Source organism: Macaca mulatta, chromosome 9 (assembly GCF_049350105.2).
Source record: "Macaca mulatta isolate MMU2019108-1 chromosome 9, T2T-MMU8v2.0, whole genome shotgun sequence".
NCBI classification, from domain to species: Eukaryota; Metazoa; Chordata; class Mammalia; order Primates; family Cercopithecidae; genus Macaca; species Macaca mulatta.
This window is the reverse complement of record NC_133414.1, coordinates 9,153,486-9,176,317: the sequence shown is the minus strand read 5'-3', so window position 1 is coordinate 9,176,317 and position 22,832 is coordinate 9,153,486. Positions and strand designations below refer to the sequence as shown.

Below are 22,832 nucleotides of genomic sequence, written 5' to 3'. Positions count from 1 at the left end.
GTGGGGCCGGGACGGGGGAGGTGGGGGGAAATGGGGGCATGGAGAGGCGGGGCTTGGGGTTGGGGACCTGAGGAAACTGGGTCCTGACCGGGGCCCAGGGAGGCGAGGCCCGGGCCAGGTGGGGGTCCAGGGAGGCAGGGTCTGGTCAGCGGGCGGGAAATGAGGGGCCTGGATTGGGAATGGGCGTGGAGAAGGCGGGGCCCGGATTAGAGGGGCGGGGAGGTGGGGTCTGGGTTGGGGGTGGGGGAGTTGAGTCCAGGAGGGGACCGCGGGGTGGGCGGGGTCCGGGCTGGGACCGGGGTGGGCGGGGTCCAGGAGGGGACCGCGGGGTGGGCGGGGTCCGGACTGGGACCGGGGTGGGCGGGGTCCAGGAGGGGACCGCGGGGTGGGCGGGGTCCGGGCTGGGACCGGGGTGGGCGGGGTCCAGGAGGGGACCGCGGGGTGGGCGGGGTCCGGACTGGGACCGGGGTAGGCGGGGTCCAGGAGGGGACCGCGGGGTGGGCGGGGTCCGGACTGGGACCGGGGAAGGCGGGGTTCAGGAGGGGACCGCGGGGTGGGCGGGGTCCGGGCTGGGACCGGGGTGGGCGGGGTCCAGGAGGGGACCGCGGGGTGGGCGGGGTCCGGGCTGGGACCGTGGGGTGGGCGGCCCTGAGCGCGTCCCGCAGTGGCAGGAGCCCTGGGCGCTGCAAAGCGCGTCCCGCCGGGTCCCCGAGCGTCCCGCGCCCTCGCCCCGCCATGCTCCTGCTGCTGGGGCTGTGCCTGGGGCTGTCCCTGTGTGTGGGGTCGCAGGAAGAGGCGCAGAGCTGGGGCCACTCTACGGAGCAAGTAAGTGGAGCCGCCGGGAGCCGGGGCCCGGGCGCGGCCGCCCCCTTCCCTCCGCCGCCCCGGCCTTGGGGCTTCTGCCCGGGCCCCCTTCGACCGCAGCCCAGGCCCCCACCGGAGGCCCAGGGGTCCCCTCTGTGGGTCACTTGTGGGTCACCTCTGTGTGAGCCGCGGTGCCTGATCTGGCCTGAGGCTTCCTGCAGAACTGTGCCCGGGACGTGTCCTGCGGAGCCGCGTTTTTCTTCTTGGCTCCTGTTCATTGTGCAGATTTCTGTTCGTCGTTGTTAATTTCTGAGGCAGCTCCAAAAGTTATTATAATTACAGGGTTTTTTCCTTACCACGCGTGGGGGGCAGTCTGCTGTTATCATCATTCCGGGTTGATCCAGGGAGAAAGGCAATCTGAGAGGAGTTCTAGCCTCCTGGAAGCCTCAGCTTTTCCCATCTGAAAATGGGGAGAACACGACTTTCCCATTTAGTGACTACCGGTGGTTTAGCATTTAAAGGTGGCCAGCACCGAGAACCAAAGCGTCTGAGTTCCTTGAGTTGCTGGTCTGTGCCTTTGTCAGGATTTGTGTTTTAAATGTCTTAACCTCACAGGCGAATAAAACCTGCAAATATGAAATGTCAATAAAATGATGAATAGACAGGCAATTTGTCTTTAAAAAGTATGAAACGGGTTCACACAAATAGCATTGAGAGCTAATGCGCAACATGACTCTGTCATAAAGTAGAAGTGCTGTTCACACACATGCCATTTAAATATTTAAGCCGTTTAGCTTCCAGCGTGTTCGTGCACGGTGGGAGGAAGATACAAGTAGGCGGACCTTTTCTCCCTTTTCCAGGCCCTGTTTTGAAGAGCAGTTTTGAAGACCAACTGCCTAAACGTGAAGATGGTTATCTTCATGCTCTCTGTCTTGTGAATGTGCTTAACAGTAAAGTGGTAGTAATGATGCTTCCCTCTAGGGAGGGAATAGCTAATGAAAATCCCAGGAGGCATCCTAGTGGTGTTGGAAAAGTGCAGGCTTTCGATGCAAAGAGACAGGCTGGGCTCTACTTAGTTGTGTGTTCTGGGCAAGACCTTTAATCTCTCAGAGCCTTCATGTCCTTGTTGGTCAGGGCAGGGAATGCAGCTCTTTTTGAGCAAACTTGCAAGGACTCCGCTAGTTTGTGTTGAGCACCTGGTATACAGTGGGCACTCAATAACTGGGAGATATTTTAGTAGATGGCTGAAGGCATGGGCTTGGTGCCAGGATGTCTGGGACCACTTGATTCTTGATCCTGTCACTTATCAGCTCTGGGACCCTGGGCAATGTCCTTTCGGCCTTACATTCCTCTTCTGTGAAATGTGGAGAAATGATAGGGTTGTGAGGACTGAATGAATTATGACACCCCAGTGCTTAAAACGTTGTCAGCACTTAATGCTGGCCATGGTCTTAGACTCCTGCTGAAGTGCTGAGTGAAGGAATTTAGGGTAAAGATCTTGAAACTTTGTTGGGGGCGTGGAGACAGGAGAGCGTGGGATGGACTGAAACAAAGATTCTGTGTCTAAACTAGGAAGACCGTTTAAACTCTAACATCTACAAGCCCAAGTAGGCTTCACAGTCTCTGGGCTTTCCGTCATAGAAAAACATGGCTTGGACGTATTTTAGTGATTTCATGCTGTCTTCAACCCAGCACAATATCTATTTATCTTAAAAATGACTAAATCAGGAAAAAAATCCAAGGTAGAAAATTCTATGAACTTGAAATTTTACCTTTTATCCCTAATCCATTCTTTTTTATATTTAGTTTTTGTGATATAGGGTTTGAGGGCATGGGCTTTGGCACCAGATTTCTGGGTTCAAATCTTGGGTCTGCACTGACTGAGGAGTCACTTAACATTTGCAAGCCTCTATCTCTGTATGGGGACGATGCAATTACTTAGTTAGGATTTTGAAAGGTGAGACAATTAATATACTTAAATCTTAGAACAGAACCTGAGAATGTAATGAATGCTCTATTCTCAATCATTATGGTCTTTAAAATTGTATGTAAACTTAATTTTTAAAATGTAAGTCTATGCAAATCTTATGCAAATTTTAATATAGCTGAATATGACTATTAACTTGCATTGTAGTTATTTGTCATTCACCTGTAATTGGAAATATACCAGTAACACCTTAGATTCAAGTTCCTTCACCTCTCACCCTCCACCCCATCTGTAGACAATGGGTATTCAGTCACCCGTAGTGCAATGACTCCTAAAAGCAATGGTTTTCACCCTTCGGGGGGAAAAAGTCACTTGGGGTGTTCGTTAAACATTCAGCTTCCTGAGTTCCACTTCCATTGGTTTAGATCCATTAGGTTTGGGATGCGACGCAGATGATTCTGATGCAGGTGGTCCATGGACCACACTTTTTTTTTTTTTTTTGAGACAGAATCTTGCTGTGTCACCCAGGCTGGAGTGCAGTGGAGGGCTCTCTGCTCTCTGCAACCTCTGGCTCCCGGAGTCAAGTGATTCTCATGCCTCAACCTCCCAAGCAGTTGGGATTACAGGTGTACTCCACCATGCCTGGCTAATTTTTGTATTTTTAATAGAGACGAGGTTTCATCACGTTGACCAGGCTGGTCTTAAACTCCTGAGCTCAAATGATCTGCCTGCCCTGGCCTCTCAAAGTGCTGGTATTACAGGCATAAGCCATTGTGCCCAGCCGCACACTTTGAACAGTAGTATTTCTAAAGGATATTTTGGGAAATTAGTATTTAAAAGAAAGTCCCTTGTATAAAAACTGTCTGCTACAGAGTCATCTGTTTTGTTAGCTGACATTTATATAGTGTCTTTAAATAAAGATAGAGTTATATTCCCATTATTATCAAAGCAGTTTTAGATTGACAAAATAGCAAAAGCCACCAGTTATTGAGTATCTGTAATGTCCCAGTATCTCGGGGAGTTTGCTAGGAGTTTTATTTGAAAATAATAAGAGGCAATAATGTTTTCTAGTTGAGCACTCCATGTGGTGCCAGACTGCCTGGGTTCTAATCTGGCCCTCATCACTTACAGGCTGTGTGTACCTGGGCAAGTCACTTAACCTCTCTGGGCCTCAGTTTCATCATCTGCGAGACAGAATTGTTAATAATTCCTACTGCATAGGCAGGGGTGGATCTAGGCTTTGGGAGGAGAGTAAAGTACACAATTTGCAGGACCCTCTTGAAGGAAAAAAGTATCAAATTATGACTACAAAATTAGGTGCTAAAAGGACCATTCATTTAGAATAATAAAGAAAGCACAACAAATTATACATTTTGACAATCTGACAGGCACCACAAATACCACTCATTTTTAGAGGCTTGCACAAGTGAGGGGTCCTGGAGGTTATGTTTTATTAGCATCTAAATAATAATTACATTTTTATAAAAATAACACACTTCTGCTTTTATGGTTGTTTGAGGATTAAATGAGCTAATTCAGGCAAAGCATTTGCATATAGTAAACACTTAGGTAATATTAGCTGCATTTACTATTATGCACAGCCTAGTTAAGTCTCTGACTACCGCTGTAACGTCTCAATGTACTTATTTGACAAAGGACAACCAGGAAGTCCTTTCTGAGAAGTGACAACCTACTATGTGCAAAGCCTGGATTGGAGTGCAGGTGTGCCGAACACCAAAGCTGGTGCTCTCAGCAAATCCTTCAAAGAGCAAGCCACGTTCACTTTTATAATTTAGTTGAACTTGTTTAAATGTGATTTTTATTTGTAGCTCATGGCACAGAGGTGGGGTGCAAAACATGCTAGTTGTAATTCAAACATCTATTGTGGTGATACATTTCTCATTCCCTGAATTGGACATTTCCAGATTTTTAATTTCTTATAAATTCTCACTCAGAAGCAAATCTTTGCATTTTTTGGGGGGGAAAAAAAAGCAACAAAAATCAAGACAGCTATTTTTTTTAACTCTTTAAAAAACAAAGCCAGTGAAAGATTTTGTAAGCTTCAGGCCACTCAATAATGCCTCCCTTATGTGCAGGGCTGGATTGTTGAAATGAGTTTGTAGGGCAGAGTGCGGAAGGAGTATGCTGTGGGAGAAAGTCCAGAGATTTGGTCACTCCCAAAGCAGCCATTTGCCATTTCTTGAGGGCGGAAAGGAAGGGTGGGGAAGTCCTGAGAACTGGGTGATGAGCTGTGTGTGACTTGGTGTTCGTAACTAGCACTTTCCCCAGTCCTTGGATGCTCAAATATAAGGAGATCTCGCTCATCATGTCCTCAGGGTCGCTGCTGGGAATGCCAGGCAGGTGCTTCTGGATGTGAGGAACAGTAGAACAGGTCGATTTAGGAAGATGGGGGCCAGAGGATGAAGACCTGAGGATTTTTTTTGGGAGGAGGGTTCCAAACCACTCATTATTTTCCCACAAGCAACATCCAGTTCCCTAATTTTTCTTCTCTCTCTCTCTCTTTTTTTTTTTTTTTTTTTGAGACGGAGTCTCACTCTGTCACCCAGGCTGGAGTGCGGTGGTGCAATCTCTGCTCACTGCAAGCTCCGCCGCCTCCCGGGTTCACGCCATTCTCTTGCCTCAGCCTCCCTAGAAGCTGGGACTACAGGCGCCCGCCACCATGCCCAGCTAATTTTTTTTGTATTTTTAGTAGAGACAGGATTTCACTGTGTTCGCCAGGATGGTCTCGATCTCCTGACCTCGTGATCCACCCTCCTCGGGCTCCCAAAGTGCTGGGATTACAGGCGTGAGCCACCGCGCCCGGCCTCTTTTTTTTTTTTTTTTTTTTTTTTTTTTTAAGACAGTCTCACTTTGTTGCCTGGGCTGGAGTGCAGTGGTGTGATCTCGGCTCACTGCAACCTCTGCCTCCTGGGTTCAAGTGATTCTCCTGCCTCAGCCTCCCAAGTAGCTGGGACTCCAGGCATGCACCACCACGCCTGAATAATTTTTGTATTTTTGTAGAGACGGGGTTTTACCATGTTGGCCAGGTTGGTCTCGAACTCCTGATCTCAGATGATCGGCCTGCCTTGACCTCCCAAAGTGCTGGGTTTACAGGCATGAGCCACCACGCCCAGCTCCTGATATTTTATAGGTAAAGAAAACAAGCAGGGTGACTTGTCTAATGGCAGTTGCTTTTAAAAAATTTTAATCAGGTGGGCACAGTGGTTCACACCTGTAATCCCAGCAGTTTGGGAGGTTGAGGTGGGCAGATGGCTTGAGCCCAGGAGTTCAAGACCAGCCTGGACAACATGGTTGAAACCCCACATCTACTAAAAATACAAAAACATGGTGGTGTGCACTTGGGAGGCTGAGGTGGGAAGATCACCTGAGCCCGGGTAGTCAAGGCTGCAGTGAGCCATGATCACACCACTGCACTCCAGCCTGGGTGGTGTGAGTGGAAACTCTGTCTCAAAAAAAACTTAAAAAAAATCTTCCTGGAAATTGGAATTTTAGCTGGAATATCAAGTTTCTTCTTCCATTACCAAGGTGATAGGCACCCCAAATTGCAAATGGTTAATAGCTAAACAACTGACAGCAACATTACTTTCAAGGAAGAAAAATTTTGGGTGAGTGATATAGAATTACCCAAACAGGAATATTCTCAGACTGACTGTTCTCAGCCCACATGATAAATGGCATCTCAGTGACTTTCCAACATCTAGCCCTTGGTTCTGTTCCAGGTCCTATAGCAGATCTCTAAGGTAATTGGCTCTTCAGTTTCTCGGTTTTGGTCTCAGCATTTCAGAATGCCCTCAGAAGAATGGGGCCAGGTGGTGGATAAATTCCTCATACAGATCCCTCTAGGAACTCGTGACTTCAGTCAGTTGAAGGTGTTTGGCTGAAGCTGGCCTCTGTGTAATGGCTCTTGAATCCATTATGGCAGCAGTCCCCAACCTTTTTAGCACCGGGGACCGGTTTCGTGGAAAACAAGTTTTCCATGGACTGGGGGTGGGAGGGATGGTTTTAGGATGAAATTGTTCCGCCTAAAATCATCAGGCATTAGTAAGAATCTCATAAGGAGCACGCAACCTAGATCCCTTGCATGCACAGTTCACATTAGGGTTTGCCTCCTATGAGAATTTAGTGCCTGAAGCATTAGGAGGCAGAGCTGAGGCGGTAATGCGGGCTCGCCCACTGCTCACCTGCTCTGTGGCCCGATTCCTAATGGGCCACCAGCCAGCACCTGTCCACGGGGATGCGTGTGTTATTGGACCTAGAGTCACAGATACAATGTTACAGCTCAAAAGGAAGAGTGGATGATGTGAACCTTGCCTTTATGTCTCTCTTTAAGTCAGCTGGGTCATTAAAGCATCCATACCAAAGGTGGAGTGTCTATACTCAAGAATTAGGTTTAGTTTCTCTCCTCCTGCCTCCCATTCTTTCCCATGGATGGACTCTTGAGATGACTCAAGTACCTATCTCTCTTCCTCCCTCAGTCATGATCTGATGCTCTGATGGATTCTGGGACGAAGAACAGAACTTCTATCAGTCAAATTATAAACACTTAAGCAGCACTGGCAGGTTTCTTTTTTCCACCTATAGTTGCACTAATTGATAACGGGGTTGGTTTGGAGCTTCCACCCTCCACAGCTCTGTTGATGTTACTGCCACATGCTTGTGCCAAGGAAGCCTTTACCTCACCTTCTGTTTCCTGGTGGTGACGTTGCTGGGTCCATTTGTGGTAGAGGCAGGTGCAGGTCTATGAAGCTGATTTTCTGAGGATTGTTCCTGTGTTGAATCTGATTCTCTTTAACGTTCTTCTTCCTTTTCATCCCACTCCAAGACACATCTCCACAGCTAAGCTCTAGCCCTGTCTCCTTCATAAATCCCTCCATGGACACTCAAGAGCATAGTGATCTCTTCTTTCATCTATTTCTTTTGTAACTTATAAAACTTACTTCGTCTGTGGTGCTTTCGTGAGTATATATATTTTTGAAAATTAGATAGTATGGTCCCTGGTGGCAGAGATGGTGGCTTACGTTTTTCTTAATAAATGTTGTAGTCTGGATAGCTTCTGTTCTGATGCTGGAGAAATAACCACAGCTGGGTAGCACCATCTCTTAAGTCCGTGATTTGGGGCCTTCAGGAAGTCAGTGGAAGCTCTAAGATGACTATTTACGGTAGTTTTGCCCTGAAGCTGGGAGTCAGTTACTTTTCTGTACCCAGACTCCACCCCTAGTTTCTTAAAAGGCACCGGGAAAACACTCAAACAATAAAAAGGATCGGGAATTCTTAACTGAAAACAATGATGATATTAATGTCATTTGCATTTCCAATCCTAGCTTGCACCAGCAACACATGTGTACCGGGAAGTTTTGATTCTGGGTCAAGCTGAGTTGAAACTTGGACTGAAGTGTGGCCATAGTGATACCCTGAGACATCAGATAGTCGTCTCAAAAATGAAAAGCCACCTTCTCTTGTTCTCCTTGAAGCATGCTTATTTTCTTGGAAAACTTATTTTACAAAAGAGAAAACTTCAAAGAAAATACTTTAGATCAATCAGGGAACTTAATACCTGAGAGGGGCTGGGCTTTCCTTCTGACCATAGTTATTTTAAGTGGTCCCCAGGCTCTTCCACAATTTAGGGAGGGAAGGGCCAGAGACGATCCTATAGGACTGATAAAGAACTTGCCCAGGGTCCCTATGATGGCCTTCCTTTCACAGTTTCTTGTACATCTCACCTCATTTTATTTTATTAATTAATTTACTTTTACTTTTTATTTATTTATTTTTTTGAGATGGACTCTCACACATTGTCGCCCAGGCTGGAGTGCAGTGGCATGATCTCGGCTCACTGCAACCTCCACCTCCCGGGTTCAAACGATTATCCTGCCTCAGCCTCCTGAGTAGCTGGGACTACAGGCGTGCGCCACCACGCCCAGCTAATTTTTGTCTTTTTAAAGCAGAGATGTAGTTTCGCCATGTTGGCCAGGTTGGTTTTGAACTCCTGAATTCAGGTGATCCACTCGCCTCAGGCTCCCAGAGTGCTGGGATTACAGGCATGAGCCACCGTGCCCAGCCTCACCTCATTTTAGAATTCCAAAATCAATATACTCCTAGGAAGTGTTTGGTTTGTAAACCAAGAATAAAATTTGAAGGCCCGACGACCATCTGGATGGACTTCCTCCTCTAGGCCAGGGCCCTCTAAGTTTAACCTGAAAGACTGGTTCAGACCAACACGGGAAGTGGGGGTCTGGGAAGTGGGGGTTCGACATGCCTCCTCGTACCCCGCCAGCATGAACATCAACACAGACCTTAAGTCTGATAAGAAACATTCACAGTCGACTCTCTCTGAAGCCTGCTACCTGGGGGCTTCATCGGCATGATAAAATTTTGGTCTCCACAATCTCTTCTTATAACCCAGAGATTCCTTTCTATTGATAATAACTCTTCCAACCAATTGCCAATCAGAAAACTTTTACATCTAAGTATAACCTGGAAGCCCCCACCACCTTCAAGATGTCCTGCCTTTCTGGACTGAACCAATGTATATCTTACATGTATTTGATTGATGTCTCATGTCTCTCTAAAATGTATAAAACCAAGCAGCTGCACCCCGACAGCTTGGGCATGTATTCTCGGGATCTTCTGAGGGCTGTGTCATGGGCTGTGGTCACTGCTATTTGGATCAGAAAAAATCTCTTCAAATATTTTACAGAGTTTGACTCTTTCATTGATAGGTTCTTACTTGGAGTCAGGGTGGATGTCAGCCTAAATCCTGTACTATTTTTCTCCATCTCATGTTCTATTGAATAGTAGACTCTATAATGGCTTAGAATGGCAACTTACAATGTATGTATATTTTTGGGTGGGGAGATAAAGCAGGGAATGAGGTTAAAAGAGTTTCTCTTATACGTTTAGTCTTCAAGATGGAAATATCTGCATTTTGTTAAGACTTGAGGTAATACAGAAAAGTTTAAAGAACAAGATGTCAATCAAAGGTAACAGCCATTGATTAGCACTTGATGCACATTCTATGTATAAAAACACTTACACTTAACAAAAATGGGATCGTGTTACATATAGTGTTTTGTTACCTGATTTCGTCACTTAAAATTGTGTCAGGAACATATCTCTCAGAATAGACTAGGTTATGCTGTGTACCCAACAATCCCCAATTCTCAGTGTCTTAAATAACAAACTCTACGTCTTGCTTATACACCTTGTCCATCTTGGGTCAGCAGTGGAGCAGCTCTGCACCTGTTGGTCACTGTGAACTTGGGCTTCATGGAGCAGCCATTACCCCAAACATTACTAATTACTGTGCTGAAGAAAAGGCAGTTCTGGAACGCTGAACATTAACTTAATGCTTGGCTCAGAAGGGACTAAAGTTACTTACATTCATAACTTATTGGCCAGAACTAGTCACATGACACTATCTAGCCACAAGGACTAATTCCTCTGGCAGAGAGCTAGGAAGATATTTGGAGAACAACATTGAAGTCCAGTAAAGTGAGTGTTGATTCATGTTAATAAATGTAGGTGCAGGTCCTTATTTTCAGTAGCTGTGTGGTCATTAATCAATGTATCATAGTCTACTTAACCACATTTTCAGGGCATTTTAGGCTATTTGTAATTATGAGCAATTGTTTTAGAAGTTGCCAAGAATTTTCTTTTGTGTTCGTTTCTTTTTTCTATCAGTATTTTCCTCCCTTATGATGCTTTTCTGTAAGTAGAATTTATAAATTAAAAGATTGCATACTGGTGGGAATGCAGAATGTTACAGCCACTTTGGAAAACAGTTTGACAGTGTCGTAAAAAGTTAAACTTGGCTGGGCACGGTGGCTCATGCCTGTAATTCCAGCACTTTGGGAGGCAGAGGCGGGCAGATCACGAGGTCAGAAATCCAGACCATCCTGGCCAACATGGTGACAGTCCGTCTCTACTAAAACACAAAAATAAAATTAGCCGTGTGTGGTGGTGCGCATCTGTAGTCCAGCTACTCAGGAGGCTAAGGCAGGGGAATTGCTTGAACCTGGGAGGCAGAGATTGCAGTGAGCCAAGATGGTGTCACTGCACTCCAGCCTGGGCAACAGAGCAAGACTCCGTCTCAAAAAAAAAGAAAAAAGAAAAAAAAAAAAAAAAAAAAAGACCGGGCACGGTGGCTCACACCTGTAATCCCAGCACTTTGGGAGGCCGAGGCAGGCGAATCACAAGGTCAAGAGTTTGAGACCAGCCTGGCCAACATGGTGAAACCCCATCTCTACTAAAAATACAAAAAATTAGTGGGGCATGGTGGCAGGCACCTGTAATCCCAGCTATATGGGAAGCTGAGATAGGAGAATTGCTTGAACCTGGGAGGCGGAGGTTGCAGTGAGCCAACACTGTGCCATAGCACTCCAGCCTGGGCAACAGAGGGAGACTCTGTCTCAAAAAACAAACAAAAAACATAGACATGAAGTCTAGGCATATTTCTTACGTTTTTGATCTACATTGTAAAACTGCTCTCCAGAAAGGAAGGAAAACTTATTACTCCCAGCAATATTAGTTTACACTTCTATTAGTTAATGAGATTTGCCATGAGTGACGTCCATATAACCAGCTAAGACCTTTAAATTAGTCCAGAGGGGCTAGTTAATTAATTATTAATGAGTTTTTAAAAATATAATTTTTGGCTGGGCACAGTGGCTCATGCCTGTAATCTCAGCACTTTGAGAGGCTGAGGTAAGAAGTTCGCTTGAACCCAGGAGTTTGAGACCAGCCTGTGCAACATAGCGAGACCCTGTCTCTACAAAAAATACCAAAGTGAGCCCGACATGGTGGCTCATGCCTGCAGTCCCAGCTGCTTGGAGCTGGGGGATGGCTTGAGCCAGGGAGGTTGGGACTGCAGTGAGCTATGATCGCATCACCGCACTCCAACTTGAGCTGTAGAGCGAGGCCATGCCAAAAAAAAAAAAAAAGATGATTTTTATCACTTTCCCACATCCCTCCCCTGCATGCGGAAGAATATAAGAAATCATCCAGAAAAGACACAATGAAGAAAATTCAAGATAAGTTCAGTTTTGCTTCCAGAGTTTCCTGGAGTTTTAAGTTGAATAGTGAGCCCATTGGAATTAAGACTGAATACCTGTACTTATTGTAATAGACACAGTAGCAAAGAGTTTAACTTGAAGCCCCAAATAAAATGAAACAGAATACAAATACTCAATCTTTTTGTTCCTGTCATTTCATCCATCTCCTCTTACAGAGAGAAGAATGAGGTGACGAGGTAGAGTGATGTTATGGATTAAGAGTCAGCCAGATCTGACAGGGCTGAATTCTAATTCTGGCCTGGAAACAAACTCCCTGAAAAAAGTCAAAACTGCTTTTCAGGATAGATAGGGCTTTTGGTGAATTTGAATAGATTTTAACCCCCTTGTATAACTCATGTAAGAATGACCTCACAATCATATTTCATGTCTCTTCTCTTTTTTTTTTTTTTAAATCACCTTTTTAACAGTCTCTTCTCTTTTATAGGATGGACTCAGGGTCCCGAGGCAAGTCAGACTGTTGCAGAGGCTGGTAGGTATATTCATGGTGCATCTTGAAAGCCCATTCCCTCATCCTTCTATTTATTTTGAACCAGGTATCCACTTTGCGTGCAGATCCTCCAAAACATATAAAGCTGCTTGTAGAAAAATTCTGAGATGAAGCAGCATAGCTGACTCTTTTATAAGGCTTTCTTTAAGGGGATTTTTTTTTCTTTTTTCTGGAAGGAGACCTGATTATTTCGGTAGGACTATAAACACAAAGGTCTTTGCAGGCTTATTGTTTTAAAGCCTAAATATAACTTTTATTTATTTTTATGACATCCTTACCCAGGAAATAAGAGCTTTGTTGTGAAGTAAACAACTAAAGCAACCAAAGAATTCACATTTGTAGGCTAAAGCATCACGTGATGAAAGTTGGACAGGCTCTCAATGCATGCTGGAGGCTAAGAGATTGGGACTTGGGCAAAGGGTCAGTAACTCTAAGAGCTTATTTGAAACGACCTCAGTTCTTCCTTACTACTGTGCATGGAGCGAAATATCAAAATGTAGAGACATGCCTTTAGACTCTGCTGAGGCATTTATCCTAGCCCTCCCTGCACCTGGCTGGTGTTTGAGTGAATTCAGATTTCTTGTCATTACCAATATCACGATCATGACCATCCTTGTTTGGATTGAGATTTTGGATTAAAAAAATTTTTTTTTTTTTTGCTTGGCTTTCTTATCTCCTTTCCTTCTTCTGATCCTCCCAATCTTGCCTCCTGTTACCCCAAATTCATTAGCCTAGTATTCCTTCTTTCACGTTTTCTCCATGTTCACATAATCCTAGACAATCATATATGTACATAAACATGTCAAGAATTGTTAAGGGGCTGAGATTAAAGCTACTTACAGGCCAATAAGCTAGTTTGTTACCATTTCATGGATGCCAGCAGAAAACAGGAGACTCCTGGATCAGAGACAAAGGACAATTTATTACTCACAGTAACAGCAGTAGTCAAAGCATGTGTGCCGTTGCCCCAGCCCAGTTCCCAGAAGGTGATGGAGATGGCCAGATGACATCTGCCATGCAGTTGGTTCGCATTGTGTGAAAGGAGCCCTTAACTTAGGGAACTTGACTCTTTAATAATGAGCACTAAGCCTGCCTGGGCTTTGCTCCTGGAGGGAGATATTTGCTTTATTATTCTGCACATTAAGCCAATCTGTCTTCTTCCCTCAGAAGACAGAAGGGGGAACCTGTCTTCTGAGGCTGTTCACTATACGTTTGTAAAGGTAGTTCCCAGCAAAGGCAGCTAGAGTCTCTGTTTGCAAATTGTGCAGAAACACCAGAGATTCATGGAGAATAGCCTCCCAGCAATATGTACATACGTGTAAATTGTAAGCATACCGATAATTGAGATGATGACAAGTACCACTGAGAAACAGAATGCAGCAGGGGAACCCGAGGTACATTTGCACACGGGAAACCTCTGATCATTGCTCTAAAACCATGGGTGCATGTGACAGCTCATGCCGACCGAATGCTTACAGAGTCTCACTCTTGTCGCCCAGGCTGGAGTGCAGTGGCGTGATCTCGGCTCACGGCAACCTCTGCCTCCTGGATTCAAGAGATCCTCCTGCCTCAGTCTCCCGAGTAGCTGGGATTACAACCATGCGCCACCACACTTGGCTAATTTTTGTATTTTTAGTAGAGACGGGGTTTCACCATGTTGGCCAGGCTGGTCTCGAACTCCTGACCTCAGATGATCCCCCTGCCTTGGCCTCTCAAAGTGCTGGGATTACAGGCGTGAGCCACTGTGCCTGCCCCTCAATTACTCTTATAACAAGTACTTGAGGCATTTTACAGATGAGAAAACGGAGTCAGAGAGAGTGAGTAACTTTCCCAAGATGACACAGCTGGGAAGAGGTGGTAGAGCCGGGATCTGAGTGCAGTTCAGTGTCTGAGTCCATGCTCTTAACTAATACACCAAATGGGCCTCTCAGTTGTATGTATTTACATCTGTATTTATATTTATATGTATTATAATTTACTAAACATTCTGCTACTGATGAACTCTCAATTTTATTTCCAGGTTTTTTCACCCTGTATACAATGCTTCAAAAAACGCTTTCATTTCTTCTTTTATGCGGGTACTTTTAATTGTATGACTTTTATTTTCAATAGGAGGATTACTGATTCAAAGTGCATATACATTTTAAATTTTACCGGGCTCAGTGGCTCACGCCTGTAATCTCAGCAGTTTGGGAGGCCGAGGGGGGTGAATCACCTGAGGTCTGGAGTTTGGTACCAGCCTGGCTAACATGGTGAAACCCCGTCTCTACTAAAAAATACACAAATGTGCCAAATGTGGTAGCGCATGCCTGTAATCTCAGATACTCGGGAGGCTGAGGCAGGAGGATTGCTTGAACCTGGGAGGCGTAGGTTGCAGTGAGTTGAGATCGCGCCACTGCACTCCAGCTTGGGCAACAGAGCAAGACTCTGTCTCAAAAACAACCTTTTTTTTCTTTTTTGATAGATGTCAGATTAATTTTTGAATACAATTACTCTTAACACTATCTGTATTCATACCATATCTATCAGCAATGATGAATACACACATTTCTGTAAGCAATCGATATAATTACTCTTTTTTTTTTTTTTGAGATGGAGTCTTGCTCTGCCACCCAGGCTGGAGTGCAGTGGTGTGATCTTGGCTCACTGCAAGCTCTGCCTCCCAGGTTCATGCCATTCTCTTGCTTCAGCCTCCTGAGTAGTTGGGACTACAGGTGCCCACCACCACGCCCGGCTAATTTTTTGTGTTTTTAGTAGAGATGGGGTTTCACTGTGTTAGCCAGGATGGTCTCGATCTCTTGACCTCATGATCCACCCGCCTCAGCCTCCCAAAGTGCTGGGATTACAGGCGTGAGCCATGGCGCCTGGCCGATACAATTACTCTTTTTAATTTGTCAGTCTTTTACTTAGGAAGTGATATCTCATTGTTCCTTTAACTTGCCTTTCCCTGACTATGTACGAATTTGGAATTTTTTTCTTTTATTGCTCAAACCATTCTCCATAACAAGGATTTGGACATTTTAAATTATATTTGTTAGCCATTCAGAGTTGTTCTGTGAATTGCTTTTTTTTTTTTTTTTTTTTTTTTTTTCAGGTCCTTTGCCCATGTTTCTATTGTGTTTTTTTATCTACCTCATTGTCAATTTATCAGAGACCTTTGTATGTTATAGATACCTTCCATCTTCTAAATTGGAAGATTTCCTCTCTAAATCTGTCATTTATTAACTTGCTTTCTGGTATATTTGCCACGTAAAAGTGCTCAGTTCCTAAGTAATAAGCAGTTTATGTTTTCCTTTCAAAGGAAAGGAAAAAGAGGCTTTGTACATTTAGCCTCTAAGTGTACAAAGATTTTCTTAACTCCTTGGCTTAGACCATTTATACAACCTCTTAGGTTTTTCTTAGAAATTTCTTAGAATTTTGAAAGTGTTACTTTTACAAGTATCATGAATTTTTAACATGAACTTTATTGACCATCCAGTCGGTACTAGAATGATCTTTCCAGTGGTAGACCTGGCGCATCACTCTCTTGCGTGCACGTCTCCAGTGACTCCACATCACCCGTGGGATAAGCTCCAAGGACGTGTGTGACCCTGCGTGATGCTCCCCCTGTTTGCCTCTGGAGCTCAGTTCATCCTATGAGTCTCCTTCTAGCCTGCATTCTTGCCATCTCCCTCCAGTTGTCATTCTCTGAGTGTTCTGTGCTTGAATTAATGAATAGAATGTGGATGGCAACAGCTGGTACTCCCGTAACATTGCCAGGACCGCAGGAATTTGTTTGATTTTATTCTGAATTAATTAGATACCCTTTTTATGAAGCTCCCTGGCATCACATACACACAAAATATTTACTCTTTGGAAAGCAGGGGCATCTGTGTGTGTGAGTTTCCATGGTGCTGAACGGATCCTGGCCTGGGTTTCCCGAGATGATTCTCTGCCATCATTTAACCTCCTGACTGCAGGGTCTGTCTTGGCGTCTGCTTTGCAGCGGGTGTTGTACAGTTTGTGCTCAGGGTTTGTTTCTGTCGAGTGTGGTAAGATACGCAGACACAGAAATGACTGACGTGAAGGAGGAATTTCACACTCACAGATCCCTGGAGGCAGGGGCGACAGCGCACCATCCCAGGATGCATGGGGAGGCGCCAGGGTGGGCCAGGAACAGAAGGTGCAGAGGAAAGTATGTGTCTCAGAGCCTACACTGGGGTTTTCATGGGAAGAAATGGGCAAGGCGGGGTAGTAGGTAGGCTGAGGAGGTTTAGGATTGGCTGTAGGGATGGTCCCTAGTTGTCAGGTACTTCATCCTGGAGAGATTTAGGATAGGAGGAGTATTGGCTTTGTACATAAGTTGTATTTATTATTATTATTTTTTTTTTGAGACAGAGGCTCACTCTGTGACCCAGGCTGGAGTGCAGTGGCACGATCTCGGTTCACTGCAACCTCCACCTCCCGGGTTCAAGTGAGTCTCGTGCCTCAGTCTCCCGAGTACCTGGGATTAGAGGCCTCCTGAGTACCTGGGATTACAGGCGCACATCACTGTGCTGGGCTAATTTTCATATTTTTAGTAGACACGGGTTTTGCCATGTTGGCCAGGCTGATCTCAAACTCCTGACCTCGGGTGATTCACCTGCCCTGCCCTCCCAAAGTGCTGGGATTACAAGCGTGAGCCACTGCGCCCAGCCGAGGTGCGTGAGTTTGCTATGGGAGATGGTTGGATGTGTGGCTCTGGAATGGTCGGTTTATGTATCAAAGGTGTGCTTGCAGCAGGGTTGTCTGCTGTTCCTAGGAAGGAGCCAGCCCTGGGAGGGACGGTCTTTCCAGGATCAAAGCCCCAAATGCCAGAGCGTCAAGAATATCGACAACAAGAAAATATGGTCAGTACAGCAGGTAGCATGACTCTGGACATCATACCTCACTGAGGACTAGTCATATGTGTGTCTGTGCCTGTGCCCAACTCTGACCATTGTGGGGCATCCTGTTCAGGAAGTGTATGGAATGGGGTGGGGGGGGCGCCTTTCTTATACAAAAATAAAAATGGCATTTTGTTTTCCTTCTCCTCTAAATATAATGAAACATCACTAAGTAGACTATATTAGCACAAGTAGGTGATTCAGAACCGATGCCATTTCCTGTCTACAGAAGGGTAAAATGATTTCCCTGAGGTGGTAAATCCAGCAGGGAAGTATCTTCTGTTTCATTCAAAAACAACATGGGCTGTATTTTTTTTTTTTTTTTTTGAAATGGAGTTTTGCCCCTGTCACCCTCACCCAGGCTGGAGTACAATGGCATGATCTCGGCTCACTGCAACCTCCTCTTCCCGGGTTCAAGTGATTCTCCTGCCTTAGCCTCCTGAGTAGCTGGGATTACGGGTTCCTGTCACCACACCCAGCTAATTTTTTGCATTTTTAGTAGAGATGGGATTTCACCATGTTGGCCAGGCTAGTCTCAAACTCCTGACCTCAGGTGATCCACCAACCTCAGTCTCCCAAAGTGCCGGGATTACAGGCATGAGCCACCACGCCTGGCCCTGTATTGTTTTTCTTAGAAAGGAGAAGCATTAAGGGTTAGTAGAGATTTGGTGTGTGGAGTCAGCCAACTGCCACGCTCCAGCCTCCTGAGTTCTCTCCCACCTCCATAACGACTTCTAATGGTTGCTAAAGAATGGTTAGACTGAAAGAAAACAATGAAAGGTTAATATTCTAGGAAGAGGCACTGTGGCCTGAGTGCTGGCAAAGGCTGTCCCAACCGTTCCTCCACCACATTTCCAGATGGCATCTTGGGTGACTCAGGACGTCCTCGGGTGGCTTGATTTTAAGTGCCTCACATGAGTCATACCCAAAGCTTGGATCCCTTGAGCAATTAAGACACTCCCTGCCTCAAATGACTTTTCCATCTGTGTTGCCTTTGTAGGAAAAAATAATGAAGAAATTATCTTATGTCACAGGAAGATTTTTTTTGCCACTATTTTCCAGCGGACATCCCAAAACAAAGTTATGACTGAAATAGAAATATGGAAAGCATGTTGGATTTTTAAGAACCGTGTACTGGGAAAAAGTGAGGCCACTGTTTTATATCCTTCCTTTCATGACACATTTTCATGAGCCTCTGCCATGCAAAGGCCTCGCTTGTTTTTTAGTGTTGTCCATTTCCTGTGTTACCTGCCTGTCCAATATTCTTCTCACAGCATGCTCTCCTTTCTAGTCATTGATTTGGGAATGTGCTGTGATTCATTTCCATTTCCATGTCTTCCGTGTTCTTAGAATGTTCTTTCTGTTCTTTCACCACATGTAAATACTATATGTTTTAAAACCTTTTCTTACTTTTGCAGACTTCACTGATTTCTCTTTCTTCTCAACACTGGAAGGTCTTACAGTCAAGGTATCTATCTATCTATCTATCTATCTATCTATCTATCTATCTATCTATCCATCCATCCATCCATCCATCTATCCATTCACCCATTCCTATATCCCCTATCTCTTTAGACATAAAAGATTAAATTTCATATATAGTTTTCCTCTATCTTGAGAGCTGTAGGTAAAAAGAGAACACCGTGTTAAGCACTATTATATCTCACGATCTAAATAGAAACTCCTTCTAATGCAAAGAAGAAGGAGGAGGAGGAGGGGAAGGGAAAGAAGAAGAAGGAAGGAAGAAGAAAGAAGAAGAAGGAGAAGGAGGAAGAAGAAAGGAGGAAGAATAAAGAAGAAAGATGGAAGAAGAAGAAAGAGAAGGAGGAGAAGAAGGTGGAGGGAGAAGGGAAGGGGAAGGGGAAGGGGAAGGTCAACAGGAAAAAGTAGTAGTCATGGCTTCTGTTCTCTATGTTTATAATCCCATAATCTACCAGGGCAGGGTTGGTAACTGGGAGGGGGATAGACTTAGCCTAATTGAATCTAGTAGATTCTGCACCAAGGGAACTGTAACAGAAGGGCCAGGCTGTGGTATGTCAGTAACAGCAGGGGCTCCTGGGAGAATTGTAGCTGGGCAGAAGCACAAAAACTAAAATAGTTTCTTGAACCTTTTTTCAGCCTGTCTCTTGGGCCCATAAACTAAGTTTCATATTCTTGATGTAATATTGTGGAAAATTCTACTAAATCTATACACTTAATTTAAGGTATAAGAAGATACCGTAATAAACTTAATATTGTCAGGTGTCTTCTAATTTTCACATTTTAAATTTAATGAAATTATTTCTTATCTCATAAATAAGAACAAATCACCACGACATTAAAAATAGTCTCAAGCATACCCAGTGAAGAAGATTTTGATCTATTTTAAAAACGCTACTGAGCAAGAACTATTAGCAGAAGGAGCTAAATTTTACTTGGAACACTGTGCAGCTAGAGCTGTAAACTTCTGCTTATTTAAGATGTGAACTTAATACTCTCCCCCGACTAGTATTCTACTTTTATGTAAAAGAATTACATGATAGGCCAGGCGCGGTGGCTCACGCTTGTAATCCCAGCACTTTGGGAGGCCGAGACGGGCGGATCATGAGGTCAAGAGATTGAGACCATCCTGGCAAACACGGTGAAACCCCGTCTCTACTAAAAATACAAAAAAAACTAGCCAGGCGTGGTGGCGGGCGCCTGTAGTCCCAGCTTCTGGGGAGGCTGAGGCAGGAGAATGGCATAAACCCGGGAGGCGGAGCTTGCAGGGAGCTGAGATCGTGCCACTGCACTCCAGCCTGGGCGACAGAGCCAGACTCTGTCTCAAAAAAAAAAAAAAAAGAAAGAAAGAAAAAAAAGAATTACATGATAAGTTGACCAGAAGAATTTTTGAAGTGTCAGAATATGACTACAGTTCAGAGAATACATTCAGTTTAATGTCCTCTATCTTCAATGTGTACAATTTAATGGATGGTAACTGAGGCTCATAAGTAACTTTTGAATTAGCACCAAAGACTGAATTATATTTAGTATACCTTTGGAGTTCTATATTTTATGGGTTATCAAACAATTATCACTGTGAAAAGCCTTGTCATTAGCCAAGTGGTCTCTGTGTTCTTTTTTGAAAGAGGGAGGACTGGGAATCGGGGCTTTGAATGGCTACTGGGGATTGACTACCTTTTACCTGTGTGATCTGGCAAAGTCACACAGTAAATGACTTTGGCCTAGACTGGAAAAGTGAAGAGTTTAGATTTCAGAAGCTCTTTTTCTTTACAGTTTATCTTCATAATTTAACTTTTCCAAAAAATTTTCAAGGATATTTTTAATATGCTGAAAGTCTAGTTTACAAAACATAACAAAGTGTGTAAAGATCAGAAATGACATAGAGTTGGAAATAACTAATAAAATAACTAAATATCACTCACCAGCAAATCACACTGAAGTGGGGTTGCAAACTCAAATGTCTTCAGAGACTAGACAGGTGTTTCAGTTTTCTATTGCTGCACAAAAATTTTCCGCAAAGTTCAGTGGCTTAGAGCAACAACCATTTTATCACATCATTTGGTGGGGAAGAATTTGGATAGGGCTCAGCTTGGTGATTCTTCTGGCCTGTGGTGTTGCTGGAGGTTGCTCTGGGCTGTTCAGGTGGCAGATGGCTGCTCTGGAGTGGGCAGTGCAGCTTCCTTCATGAGCTGGGCTCCTTGGCAGGAGCAGCTGGGCTCAGCTGAGTTATTCTCCATGTTTTTCCTGCAATTGTAGCAGAAAAGCAGCCATAGACAGTATGTAAATGAATGGATGTGGCTGTGTTTCAATAAAACTTTATTTACAAAACAGTGTGGCCTGCCTGACATAGCTTGCCTACTCCTGCTACAGATGAATGAGAGAACAGGGACATCTGAAAGGACTTTCCAAAAATGATGAAAAATGATTACAAATGGATGATGGATGATGGGGGAACTGGTTAACTAAAATTTAATGCATCCACAAAATGTAATACTATGCAGCTATTTTTAAAAAGGAAGGAGGTAGATATTTTTTGTTCAGTGGCAGATTGCATTTTCCAAAGATGGCAACTTGGATGTGCCATTCCTCCCGTGGAGATGGGGGCCTGTGCCCTCCGCCTTTGAAACTGAGTGTGCCTTTGTGCCTGCTCTGACCAGTAGAGTATGATAGAAGTAATGCATTGTGATTTTTGAGGTCAGTGTGTGACAGGGCATCTAGCTTCCACCTTGCTGTTGAGAAAGCTACCAGGTGACCAGTAGAGCCTGTGGCTACCAGGTGACCAGCCTGACTCATGTGCAGTGGCCCATGCTGTGAGTTCATCTACACTCGCCCATTTGGAAGGACTATATAGAGGAGATTGAGGGACAGCATGAGATGGAGAGATGCCAGCCTTGGCTGCCTCAGCAACTCACAATTCCAGCTTCAGCCACCCTTTGTAGAGAAGCCAGACCTCCCAGCCAAGCCCTTCTGGAATTCGTGACCCACAGAAACCCTGAGAGAAAACACAAGGATTGCTGCTGTTTTAAACCACTGAGTTTTAGAGTGACTTGTTAAGCAGCATGAGATAGCTAAAACACAGAAAAGGAAAGATGAACTAACTATATCACTAGGTGAGATTAAGCAAATTAGTACAGTATATATTTATAGAAGGATATACAAAAGTTGTCAAACATTGTCTCTGAGAAATGGAACTGTGAATCTGGGGTGGGAGGGAGACTGCTATTTTCATTTTATATTCAGCATAATTAGAAGTTTTTACCATGTGCATATGTTACTAGATAATTTTTAAAACACTAGTTTAAATTTTAAATAAAGCAGAGAATGATAAAGCTAGAATATACCGAGTTCATAGGATTTTTTTTTTTTATAATGCATTGATTCCTATTTACTTTCCAATGCATCTATAGAAATCAGAGCTGTGTGCAATGGTATTTTAGATGCTTTGCAAAATCACAAGATCACAGCCATGGGGCATTTCTTATACACCAGCTCAGATTTGGAGATAAAAGAATATATTTAATCATGGATAATTTAGAAAGAAAAACTCTTTCCAGAAATAACACAGATCAAAGTAAACACTTCATCTCAATTCATGGTCTTATTAACCTTGGGGTTCTTTTTTTTGAAAGATAATGAGATACAAATTTTAACTTTAAAAAATACCCCTACAGGTTGTCATGTTGTTAAGATCATTATCATTACCATCCCCAGCCTGATCCTCATTGCCTTTACTGAAATGTAAGAAATGTTTTTAATGAGATCATTTAACAGAAACATTTGGTAAAGCTACATGCTGGAGTCTCTTTTTTAATCCTAATCGCTTTGGAGGAGAGAGACAGATTTTGTCCTGAAGAGACTAGATTTCCATAAAATGATACCATATAGTCCACCTTCCCAATTCAGACATGATTTCCTAAACCCGAAGGTTTTATTCCTCAGTTTTAGCTTTGCCTTAAATCTGTGGATCACAGATGTGGATGTAATTTTGGTGATTTATTCAAGCCCTCTTCACTTGCAGATGAAGAAATATATATTTTAAAGTTCAATTACTTAAAAGAGTCATTCTCAAACTTGATCAGGCATTAGAATGACCTGAAGGGCTTGTTAAGCCACAGCTTGCCGGGCCCACCCTCTGA

General features: G+C 44.1%; 1 protein-coding gene across 1 annotated transcript in view; it reads left to right on the top strand.

Moving 5' to 3' along the window:
• Positions 1 to 661: 661 nt before the first annotated feature.
• ITIH5 (inter-alpha-trypsin inhibitor heavy chain 5) overlaps positions 662 to 22,832 on the top strand; it is a 102,447-nt gene continuing 80,276 nt past the window's right edge. Inside the window, exons 1-2 of the mRNA XM_015146422.3 lie at positions 662 to 825; positions 12,248 to 12,292. Coding sequence (XP_015001908.3) covers positions 736 to 825; positions 12,248 to 12,292 — 135 coding nt within the window. The 5' untranslated portion in view covers positions 662 to 735. The remainder of the gene's footprint in view (positions 826 to 12,247; positions 12,293 to 22,832) is intronic.